The sequence below is a fragment of the Zophobas morio genome, unplaced genomic scaffold (assembly GCF_036711695.1).
Source record: "Zophobas morio isolate AGI-343-1 ecotype UQ-CSIRO unplaced genomic scaffold, CSIRO_AGI_Zmor_V1 ptg000011l, whole genome shotgun sequence".
Taxonomy (NCBI): Eukaryota; Metazoa; Arthropoda; class Insecta; order Coleoptera; family Tenebrionidae; genus Zophobas; species Zophobas morio.
In genome coordinates, this window is record NW_026972116.1 from 12,182,170 (window position 1) to 12,195,057 (window position 12,888).

Here is a 12,888-nt window from a genome sequence, read left to right on the forward strand (position 1 = left end):
CTGACTTTCCGTCACGTAAATTTTGCACATGAATAATTTGCTAATATCAATTGTTCTTGTAAGAGTAAATAATCAAGGACTTATAAGACCACAATATTATGTTTAGAAGCTGATGTAGATGTTCTTGAATTTCATTGATTAAAATTTATCATTAAGTCCCAGCCGATACTACGCCTTAATTACATTTAAATATTCTAACATTATTTTCTTCTTTTACTACATACGAAAATACCAAATCCATTATATTATGTATTAACATAAAGGCAAACAACTGTTTCATTTCATTTAAAAGAAGGAAATTTGGCAGCTTTGGGTCACGTGAGCATAAACTATCAAATCGTTTATCACAAATCAGATTTTATAAATCGTGCTAATACCAAACTTTATCACCCAGTATATTTTTCGTATTAAATAAAACAATAATTATTTTAAAAATGTTACAATAGAGAAATAAATTGCCATTCCATCCACTGCATTTCGTTTGAACTAATTTATGGGGCGTTGATTGGAAACGGAATTTTGGCCAATTTTGATGGAAAATTTCCTGATTTAGAAAGTCAACAGCACGTGATTTGAATACGGATTTTAAATCAGAATTTAAAAGTTTTCTATATTTTTTCAAAAAATCAAAAATCGGGGGAAAGTGTTTCATTTGTAGCAAAAAAACACAATAATTTCCAGTTACGGAGGAAATAGATGGAGGCTTGCAGCAATTTTGCGGTAATTATGTATACTATATTTAAAGATGTAAAAATTAAAAAAGTCATCAAGTTGACTTTGATTTTTTGTGAACGTTGTGAAGTATATGTCTACAATTAACCTAATTTAATCGATGACAGCTGACAACGCGAAACGTCAGTTGTATAGAGCGATATGATGAAAAACACATGCGTTTTTCTCTAGGTTTTCTTCAAAAAATCGACGCCAACTTGATGACTTTTTTAACTGAAAACCCGTTATGTGAGTAATTCATTTATTATTGTATTTTGATTTGTCTGTAATTATGTTCATTCAAATATATTACACTTACATGCTTCTTCTGTATGATTTTTTTGTTTTCCATGTTTTTGACACTTGAAAATGAGACGTTTCTAAAACTTCAGTCAAAATTATACAAATTATACGAAAAACAATAGATGAAAGTCAAGAACAATTTTTGCATTTTTCTCGAGCATCATACCATTAGAAATACATAACACACCTCCGATAAACTAATATGTTGTATAACTATGAAGGATCCATTTTCCAAATCTTCGTGTGTGTTCGTCATGTAAAACTAAACTTGAAACAGTAGCCATAAATCAGGTGGTCAGTGGATCTGCACCGGTCGACCGAAAAGATGATGGTCATTTGGAAGCTTTTCAAGCTTAGGTTGGACTGTGCGCAAATTCCTGGCTATCTGCATTGTAGTAGTATAAAATGGTGCAATCCCTGCAGAGAATAAATTTCCATATGCGCTCGTACATCGCCCGTACATTTTTCTGTTGTTTTTAGCACATTAATCGCAATTTGACATAATCGTACCGGTATTTTGAACCATCCCCGACAACGAAACCGTCGGCGTTATCTTAAAAGAACTGTATCAACACTAAGGGTGCTCACCACCACTTATCTACTCAACACATGTTTACACATGTTACATCTTGTTCGCTTTTCTAATATGCCGCTTCTTAAGTACCTGAATAAACACAGCGACTGCTTGAGGAATAAACGTGTTATTATTCAATGAATAAAAATGATCTTTTTTGACACCACTTATACGCACACACAAATAATTCTTTGTATGAATTCTCTTCATCGCTATTAAAGGATATTACGGATTAATCGCCCAGTTTTGTGTTTTCCATTTATAATTCCGGTCAGTACATCGTACGGTTTTGTTGATGGATTCGGAAAAATTGAAATCGGTGTTTTGGGAGTATACATCATCTTTTAAATCGTATAATGACAACAGAATCTGCACCGATCTGTGGTTAGCCAAAATCCAGGTATTGTTGTTCTAATGCCACGTTACATATTTGAATAATGCTTTTGATACCTGTCAAATCGGATACGGTAAATCGAAAGATAAACAGAAATGCTTCTCATTTACATTCCGTCAAACACAACCGGTGTTTGATATTCGGATAAATAGGAGCAACGTTTGAAAAAATCGGTTTTAAATGAAACATTACTTGATTTTATTACTATTTAATTTATATATAATTAAAATAAATTAAACTACTTCTTTATTAAGTTTTTACTGCATCAATTGTAAAGTGAAATAATTTTAAATCGATTAAAAATTGCGAGGTTCAAGTTTTTATGTAAACGATCAATTACGAACTGATAAAAACTTGACTACAAACTAATAACGAATGCATTTTTGTTTTGTTACGCGTAAATGTGTATAAAATAGAGCCTAATAATTTTCCAAAAATAAGTAATCTATTCAATCAATCATACATGTGGCAGCGCACAATGTATTTTCACCATTATCAGCACACTGGTAGGCGTATCACTGAAAAAACGCATTATGAAGAAATAATAAAATTAAAAGCTCAATATTTGTATTGAAAATTAAATTAGTGTCAGTGGTAAAAATGGCAATGGAATGAAGTCAAAAATAAAATATGAAATGTTAATGAATGACATTCCAGTTAAGATTTCAGCACCCTTTTTCTAGTACACAAAATGGCCGACAGCATGGTGTGCCATTTACTAGTGCGTACTAATCAATAATCTATCATAAAAATAACAGTGGTGGCAAATGATTAATTAATTATTACGGACTTTCGCTAAGCACCGACTAGATGATTTTGCTAAACATTTTAACAAATTGGTCTCCCCAGTGTCAAAATTTTCAAAAGAAACTTGTGCAGTTGTGTGACTTGAGCATATTTAATCGTCTAACTAAATCGTTCAAATCTCCATTATCGAAAATAAAATGCTAGAACAACCTGACCCTCTCTCTCTGGAAATGGTATATATAACCCATTAAGTGACGATTTCGATTTCCGGAAATCTCGACCAGACTACTGAGTTTTGGTTGCTACAAAAACCAGCGGACTCCAAGACTAGATTTTGCTAGCTTTAAATTGACACCGATGAGGTTTCAAAAGTGATAACAAGATGCAGGAATCAGAGTGACAGTGATTTACCACGTGTGCGTCAGTTCCAGATGGTCAAATCTAACTGCAAAAAACTAAGAAAATATTCATATTCGCATTCGATCGGTCCAAATTTATTACAACACGATTTTCGGAATAATTGAGCAAATAGCAGAAGGACAACACATCTAAATCTTGTTTAATATCTTAATTAGTAAATCGGCCACGAGCTCTGCGGGGTTGAGAACTCTGTATTGATCCAGAAGTTCGTAGATACCCTGCTGTTTCAATTCAGAGATTTACTGTGAAAACAACAACAATGTGTTTATTTACGTCAGGGTAAAATTCTGTCTAAACGTAACCCTCGTCTTTCTAATAACATGCATGACTAGAAATTATGGAAATGTCGCTCTGAAATCATTGGATTGAAATTTTCGTGTTCTGTGGATTTAGATGGAATGCAAATCAGACTTAATCTACTAATGTATCCGCAATTGCAGGCAAATAATGTTGAATTTTCCGTTTTATGGAACTGCGCAGAATATAAATATAAATATTTGTTTTGCATTTCGTTGCACAACAATTCTATGTTTCATATCACCTAATGCTGTTGCAGACTCTCCTTGTTATTTGATTAGAGTTTGTTTTATGAAAGTGTAGATAATAATACCTTGACATTAAATTACTAGAACAACTAAAGCAACATTTTTACCCTAAAATTTCTTGATTAATTCTAGCCGTTAAAGCGTCGTAGTATTTAATTGCATTTGATTCATATTATCTACAGAAAGATAGTGAAAATAAAATCCCAGATCCCAGTTAGAAAATTGTGTCTAGTTCCGTTTTAGACAATTATGGTCATGTTTGAACCACTTACTCTCATCAATAAACAAACAACAAAAATGCTTTTATTTTGGAACAGATAGGGAGTTTTTATTTGAATATCTAGAATGGACGTCTGCAAAAAACTGTCGGTGCACCTATAAACCGTTCAGGATATTTTTAGAGAAAGGTAGGCCATGTAAATCTAGTAATTTGGTTGGCAACCAATTTCGTACATGCAAAGATCCCTAATGAAAAATGAAATTTATCATATTAGGTTAAATTGTTTTGAATGTAATTTGTTTCTCAAAATATCACGTTTTTAATGTGGCGCTCAGCACATTAAAGTTATATTGTTGATAGTTTGTTGGGTGTTTTTGTCTTCTCGATATTTCTTTAACTCGACCGACGCCTCGTTGAAAACAAAATTATTCTCGTGTGTCTGCTACCGTGCACGGTAGTTATCACACAACAATAATATATTACTATTATATAGTTTTACAGTTCTGGTAATTTTCACATTGTATACACTCTCTTAAAAAATTATCGCAGTGGATGAATATGTTATGTAACCGGCCTCTCTTTGTTAATTATCCATACGTTATCTCGGCGTCATACGGTATCATAAATCAAGAAAGCGTGTTATAACAATGAGTTGGTTTAAGCTGATATGCATTTGGTGGAGTAGATGGCGGCGGCGCGAGACCAGAGGGACAGAGGCAATAGTTCATAGCAAGTATTCATGGCAGTCCGCGATGGCGATCGCGTTAATCCGCGGCAGATTTATGGTGTTAATCATGCAAGGATTACCATCCCGCTCAGGCTTTGTGTACCTGGCTAGTTGGCCCCACTGAATTATGGCCTCTATATCACTCAACTGCCCAAACGTATATCTCATTAATAAACTGCGATCAACTGTGTGCTACTGCAATTACGTGCAAGAGATGCAACGGAAGGGATTAACCCCGTTCTAACATCCAGGACAAACGGGAGAGCTGGGTTATGCAACGATGGGTGTAGTTTCTGACGTGGGTTGCTGTATCTGACACTTGACGTCATTGTGTACTTACTACGTAAATCTACACTTAAATGTACAGGGTGTTTTATTTTAATTAATCAATCAGCTGTCACACTCCAAAAGTGCCACCTACGTAGCAAATACGTTATGCAATAGGGGGTTTAAAATAAAGCAAACTCGTATAGAATATTCAAAAATGTCATTGAAATTTGTATTGTACAAAACAAAGAATAGAATTTATTTAAACGATTAATACTAAAAAAAAGTTAATAGTTCTCTATGTACTAAGTACATAATTAGGGAGATTATAACACGAGGGAGTTTTTAAAGCCCGACGAAGGAGGACTTTTAATTTCCCGAGGGCCACAATCGACAATTATGCCCGTGGTACATACATACAACGTTTTATTCTATTTTAGTTTCTAAACCATTTTTAGCGAAATTTTGAGTATTTCCTGTAAGATTGTGTGAATTGTGCCGATGCGAACTCTAATACAAATGAATAATAAATCGTTGCTTAGCAGTTGTTGACTGATTTGTGCCATAAAGGCCAATTTATGCCCGCATTTAGGTGCTTATAAACAAGATTGTGGTTCTAAAACAGAACAAAAAAATTGTAAGTAGGCTACATAAAAACATATGTATCCGTAATACTATTACATATGTATATTTTTTATTTATTTATTTTTTTACATATATATTATAATACATATAATACATTACAGAAACTAATGGACAATGTTTTGCCGTCTTTTTAAAAACATCAACTCTAACAACTGCTAAACGCGGTTGTGTAGGATGAGAATAAGACATGTATTATTGCATTTCTACACATATGTACTTTCGATGCGAATAAAAATGACTTTTGTTCTTTAATAGAATTATTTCTATTTCCCTTTTTGTTCGAAAAATGTATTATTTTCTTACATGATCGTTTCCGAGTTGGAACCGTGTAAATTGAGTTTTTGGGCTCAACGTTTCGCACACTTTCGTAAGTGGCATCTTCAGGAGTAGGGTTAAGAATAAAGCTTATGATGATTATGCTAGCTAAATGCTACATTTGCTGCTGCAGCCATATTTCGCAGACACCCACCCCACTCTTCTTCAAGAATCTAATTTGATCACCTAAAAAAAAAAATTGAGTTTTTGGGCTCAACGTTTCGCACACTTTCCTAAGTGGCATCTTCAGGAGCAGGGTTAAGAATAAAGGGTATGAAGATGCCACTTACGAAGGTGTGCGAAACGTTGAGCCCAAAAACTCAATTTACACGGTTCCAACCCGGAAAACGATCATGTATTGATTCCGACCGTGGAAGCCTCGAAAATTATTTATTATTTTCTTACTATTAATTTATGAATAAATTTAAATACGATTTGAAAATTGCTTCGTAAGATTAAATACTGACACGTAATTAAAGAAGTATATTTTATATTATAAGTTTATTAAATATTTATTATTTAATGGATTTATTGTCATTCTTGTACACTTCTTTTGCATGGTAAGGGTCAAGGCTTAAAGAATATTTTTTGGATATTTTTGCAACTAAAGTTTTGCAACAGAAAACAGTAATCTTGAAGTAAATAAAACAATTTCATAGTGTTTTAGAGTTTGTTCAAATAATATATCGAGAAAGTTTTCTAAAAAATGTTTAATCTAGTTTAAACGGAATATTCATACGTGTCCTGTCTTTGCAAACAAAATTTCTTGTAATCCTATAATGAATTTTTAATTTGTTTTGAAAGACATTCATTCTTACTTCCTGAGGGTAAGTTAAAGAAGTATTCTAATCAAGTCCATGAGACGACTAGCTACTTTCATGTTTTCTCGACGTTTCATTACCTCTAGAGTACGAAAAAATTCGTTGCCGTCTGTTTGCCGTTTGCCGTCTGCCGTCTGTCCGGATTTTTAATAGACAGATAATCACCGAAACTACTGGACTGATTGTTGACAAATTTTGTACGTCCATATATAGGAATATCGTGTAGATGGTAAAACGGTAATCAAAATTTGTCTAATCATGCCCATCAACAACGTGATGACATTGCCTCAAAATTTTGACAATTGTTACTTAAATTCCATAAAATATTATACTCTGTACTTGTGCTTTAACAGTCTGCGTTGTTTTGGTTTATTATTGTTATAATTGTTATTGTTTAAACCTTCTTGTTCTTTAGCCACTTAATGTATGCAAATCAACATAACGGTCTTGTTTGTAAGTGAAAAATCTGCAGTTCGATCCCATAAAGTTTTAATTTTTTTTAATCGAATCAGTTGCGATTCGCCCCATTTTCTCAAAAATATAATATGTAATAATGTCCGGCCCGCCTATATTTAATAACAATAAAATAATAATTATCAGAAAAACAGATCCTCAGCCGAAATAATATTCGGACCGTTTTGCTCCATGTAGTTTAATTAATTAATCAGTCTTCTCTTCTCTTTTAAGGGCTAAATCAATCAAATTTCATTTTCTTCCATTTTCTTCTAGCACAAATCCACGCGACCGCTGATGTTTGTTGTCAAAACGTGCTACTTGTCGACGTCTTTCAAAGTATAATTACATATAAACACTCGAAGTTAAACATGTTACTGAAACTACATTTTTCCCGTTAGTTATCTGCTTTAAATATATTTGATATAATGTTAAATAGATTTGATATACCTAACCTAATACGTTTCTCTCTTCTCTCCACTGAACTTTTTACTCTTTCACCCTTCATTTGCTGAAGATGCCCCTTACGAAAATGGGCGAAACTTCGAAACCTTTTTTAACTTCCACAAGGTTCAAACCCGAAAAACAAGACAAAATTCGCAAAAGCAAATTATATGATTTTTCGAAAAAGCGATATATATTGGACGTTACTTGAGGGGCGAGGGAAGTTCTGTCGAAATAAACTTGGTTCAATTTTTTTGGACTTCTCAGATCAGATAGCTGTGATTCTAAAGCTGAGTTTTCTTGAAAGTAAAAGTACAATTAATTTTTTATTTAACTCCATAACGGTGGGTCTAACACAAATTGTAACAAATATTTTTGTAAATAATAGATTTATCTATGACAACTGAGAGAATAAGCAGAGCGAAAGGAAAAGCTACATGAAGAAAAAATTTTAGGCAACTCCTGAATTTTTAACCTTACAAAAGAAGATTGGTTCTTACTGGATTGTATGTATTATAAACCGGTGTGAGAAGATAAACCAATACTACTTGAGTTCAGAAAAAAAGAAAAGCCATAAATTAATTAAAATTTAATGGTCGAACTATGATAACTACATCACAGCGAAATTTTGTAAAATTAAAACGTTCAAGATTTCCATATAAGTTTCTTTCATTTTTTGAAAATAAATTTGTTAGAGACACTTCAAATCTCAAATTTTGGAATTTGTAAAATTTTTGACATTTATTTCTACATAAACTATATTAAAATGTGTATAATATTTAGCCTGTTTCACTTTAAAAGTGTATATATACTTTTCATGTTGTCCGAATTTTACGCGTTACAAAAATTTCTCTAGATTATTTGTTTCAAAATTTATATAAAGTTTTACGGTTTTAAATTGGAACTTTTGTTGAAAACAGTTTTGTTTCGTTTAATATTTTGGGCCTCTAATTTTTTTATAATTTAAAATTTCCAAATGTACAAAATGTGGATTTTATGAAAGAAAGTGAAGCTTTCTATAATTTTTTATAACATTAATATATCTTCTTAAGTACACGATCCATAAAACATACCCCCCTAGGCAATTTTGACAATGACTAAATGGAAATTAACCCCATAAAAAAATAAGCAGTTTAAATAACTTACGAAAATTTAAAAAACTAAAGAAATTTTTCGTAAAATTCAAAATACAAGAAGTATTTCACCCCAACGTTTGTTCGTCTTTTTTTGTTCATAATAACTTACATATTAATCTTGCATCCTTATTTCCCTTTTTGCAGCTGAATGACATCCCGCCGAGTTATGAAAATACAGTTTTACACTAAAAAATCTGTGCCTACCCAAAATGCACGTAATAGAGTCCATCGGGCAAACGACAACTTTCATGTTTTCTCGATGTTTTATGATCCCTACAGTACGAAAAAATGGGACTTTCGTTCCCATCTTTCTGTCATTTGTCGTCCACATCAACTGACTGCCGTCAAGTTGTCTGTGTGTTTTACTAATATCGTACAACTGGTAACCAAAATTCATCTGATCATCCCCACCAACAATTTAATTTTTATAAAATATCATACTCTTATACTTGTGGTTTATGAATTCGCCTTAATTTGTCATCCTAAACATCAAGATTATTGGAAAAAAATCAAAATTGTACTACATTTTACAACGTATCTTAGAAATTGCAAAACCGAATGCTATGAAACTGTAAACGTTTTAAGGTTAATGTAGGTATGGTAATTCAGCAATCAAAATTTATGTCTTTATTTCACCAAAACCTTGATGACGTCATTTCAAAATTTTGCTAAATAAATCCTATCTAAAATCTACAAGATTTATGAGAGGTCATATTTTTTAGAGTTGCTCGTGCAGGGTATCTCAGAAAAATTAATTATTAAAACAATTATTTTATTGATCAAATTAAGGACGGCTAACCTCAGTTGCCCCAAAAATTTAGTTTATTATAAAAAATTCTCAAAATCAAGTTTTATAATTTTTTAAATAACCTCAGAATTAATCAAAGCTATAATCGAAGCATAAATAACCGACATCAATATTTAAAAATCAAGTTTAAATGACAACTTTACAAGTGATTGACAGAATCCTGAAGTCTAGAGATTACATCAATTGAAATGTGTTTAATTTTAGAAAAAAGATAGGCAAAAGTGCTTCTAAAACTTGACGCTCGTTGCGTAATCATAATAAACATTAACAATTTTTTGGTAACTTTTTAACTTATCATTATCACAATGGTCTAAATCAACATTCGTAAAAGAGGTTTATAAATAATTAGCCGCATTCTGCTGTTTATTTCACGGGTGACAAAACTTTCAGATTTAAAGATATTATAGTTGAGTATTTATTAGGTCTTCCGGAGCGTTCGGTGATTCTGAAAAGTGGGTTGTTTTCCTTCCAATTAATTTCCCGTAGCAACCTCCCATCCCTAAACGCCACCGCCCAGAGATCAACTTCTGTTACATGTTTACATTCAAGTGCTTCCCATAAATCCTACCCGCTGGCCATCGTCTCCGCAACATCTGTTTTCTTTATCACGATTTTTCACTCACCCTAACTCTCGCCTCCGTCAAATTCGTCCACATCGCAATCTCTTCCCTGGTGCTCATATCAGGATACCGATTCCTAGCAAAGGTAGCTTCAAGCTCCTGAAGCTGCTGACTAGTGAAGTGTGTCCGTTGTCTTCTTTGTCTTTTCGTTTTCTTGTCATTTTTTCCATCATCACCGTCGGTCGAGTCGACGCCCACTCCGGATTCGGTTTTGATAGGGTCTGATAACGATCTGCTACCTGAAATAGAAAGTTTTCTTATGAGGGAAAGAAAAGTATTTTAGTGTTATTGGGTGGTACACCGGTGCATCGAGAGAGATGTATTACAGTTAATCCATGTTCTAGATGCATGCGGAGGAAAGACAAGCTTAGTTATTTCGGGACATGCTTTAAATTAGTGACACAAGGATTAAGGAAAACTGAAGTGGAAGTAAAAGAACAAGAGGTAAAATTACGGGTAATGGTTAGTGTGCGCGACGAATTTAAAGATGTACTTGAAGGTGATTTTTTATTTTTATAACTTCGAAAGTTATGATCAAGCAAATTTTTTTTATCGAGGAGATCTGAGATATATTGTTCAGAATCGATATGCTGCGGAGAGAAGCTGATATGCAAAGGAATCTGCGGCGTTTTTTAATGCAATAACGATGGTAATGTAGATTTTTTTATGTATGTGCGAACTATTTTACATAACCCAAGCCAAAATAAATTATGATTATAGCAATGTAAAAACTCATTCACTAGTTTATTGAGAGTCAAAAAAAAAATAGGACAAGCAGACAAATCATAAACAACAAATAATAAACAGTTTTTTTTTTAACAGAAATATGTATTCTTGTTAGCAATAAAACAAGAAACCCAACATCGGGGCGTTCATCTAAATCCTAGTTATAAATAGCAAAGGAAGAAGTGGTTCTTATTATTTAAATTATCTAGGATTTGTAAAGCATAGAGAACCTAAAGAAATAGCAAAATCCTGATAAAATTATATATTTAAAATTCACAAAAACATTCTTTCATCTCCGAGAATGTTGTCGTCATCGTACCCGTATGCGAAGTCTAAGCATTTTTGTGTTTAACAGCAATTTGGAGGATTATATTTGTATTTATTTGTCAATATACAGGGTGTTTACTAAACGTTCATGAACAATTCAGGGCGTTATTCCTTATGTTATTTTAAGATTTTTATTTTCTTGGATGATTTTCTGAAAAACGCTGTGTTTCAAAATTACAGGCCGATAAAATCTTCTCCTCATTGACTGTCGAACTTTTCTAAAAATACCAGGGTTGTTTCTTATTGCATTACACACCTCAACTACTCCCTGGAGTAGTGTACACTAATGTTTTAAAAAATCAATAAAAACCCATGTCGCCGATGACAAGTCAAAATGGAAACTAATTCTGCACAATTCTTGTACTTCGTATGTAGGTCCATGTAGTACACCGCAGTTTTACTTTACTTTTATCTAGCCGTATCTTCGAAATAAAGCATCCGAAAATCTCCAAGGACAAAAAGTCTTCAGATAATTCAAGAAATATCCCCTTGCATTTTTGCGGCATATTTTCTAAACACCCTGTATAATATCTATATTACTCTCCGTAATTATTTCTTTTTATTTCGTGAATTTTTTAAAACTGTAGTAGTTTTTAGAAATAGTTTTTATAATTATTTTATTTTGAAAATATGTAGAATATCTAGCTTCGACTATGGCCACTTTTTCTTGACATAGTAAATTGAAATTTATAACAAACTGTAATCTGTATTTTAAATTTTTATCATACTTGCACAAGGAAGTTGTTTTTTATCTATCATTTTTCGAAAAAAGTACCCCATTTTTTAAATTTATTATTCTACTTTTCAATTATTAATATCTAGTGAAAAAATTAGCTTTCAATTGGAAGCTCATAAATCAATCATGAATTCAAAATAATTATGTATTTTTTTATCAAAGGATAATATTGTCGCCTGTGATCTGAGGTAAAATTGGCAGACATTTTAAATTACAAAAAAGCTCTAAATAGCTATTGGGTGTTGCACTGAAAAAGTTTTCGAGTTCGTCTTGATTTTTTGTAAAGATTGTGAAGCAAATCTAAATTTTATCGATAACAGCTGAAAAAGAGGAAATGTCAATTATACATGACAGTATGAATTAATAAAACACAAGCATTTTTTGCTACGTTTTCTTCTCTCAAACAAGCTACGCCAAATTCATGACTTTTTCAACTGAACACCCGTTAAATATATTCATAGTTATGATTAATTAATGAACTTTAGTTGTGGTTATGAAAAAAGAAAACAATATCAGTGAAAAAAATGGTAGGAAACAAGTAATCTGAAAAACATTAATATACTCAGGCGCAACATGCCATATATGTACATATTTTTGGTATATCAGATTTCTAATATTAATTCTGAAAATTTCAGATATACCGGGTGTCTGGAAAATGGCGGATTAACTCTTCAGTACGTTATGTACGGTAGTTTCGAGAGTCCCAAAAAAAGTAATAAAAAAATTCTTTATGATGTAGAATACGAAAAAAACCTAATTTTATAAAAATAAAATTGTCAACCCTGAACGCACCTAATGCGTGAATACCTCCGGCTTACTTTCTGATTTTTTAGTAACGATGGTGACTGAAATCAGTGAAATCCATCTTTTATTTTTTTAGGACAGTAGCCAATAGTCATTAATCGTTATGTATTATTATTAATAAAACAAACTGTTATTTTTCATTAAT

At 32.3% G+C, this 12,888-nt stretch overlaps 1 protein-coding gene across 4 annotated transcripts in view; it reads right to left on the reverse strand.

The window, feature by feature from the left end:
* The window catches only part of LOC135126941 (pituitary homeobox homolog Ptx1), an 87,861-nt gene that overhangs the window by 19,525 nt on the left and 55,448 nt on the right, over positions 1–12,888 (reverse strand). For all 4 annotated transcript variants that reach the window (XM_064053183.1, XM_064053185.1, XM_064053181.1 and 1 more), the window contains one exon: positions 10,154–10,389. In XM_064053183.1, the coding sequence (XP_063909253.1) occupies positions 10,154–10,389 (236 nt within the window). The remainder of the gene's footprint in view (positions 1–10,153; positions 10,390–12,888) is intronic.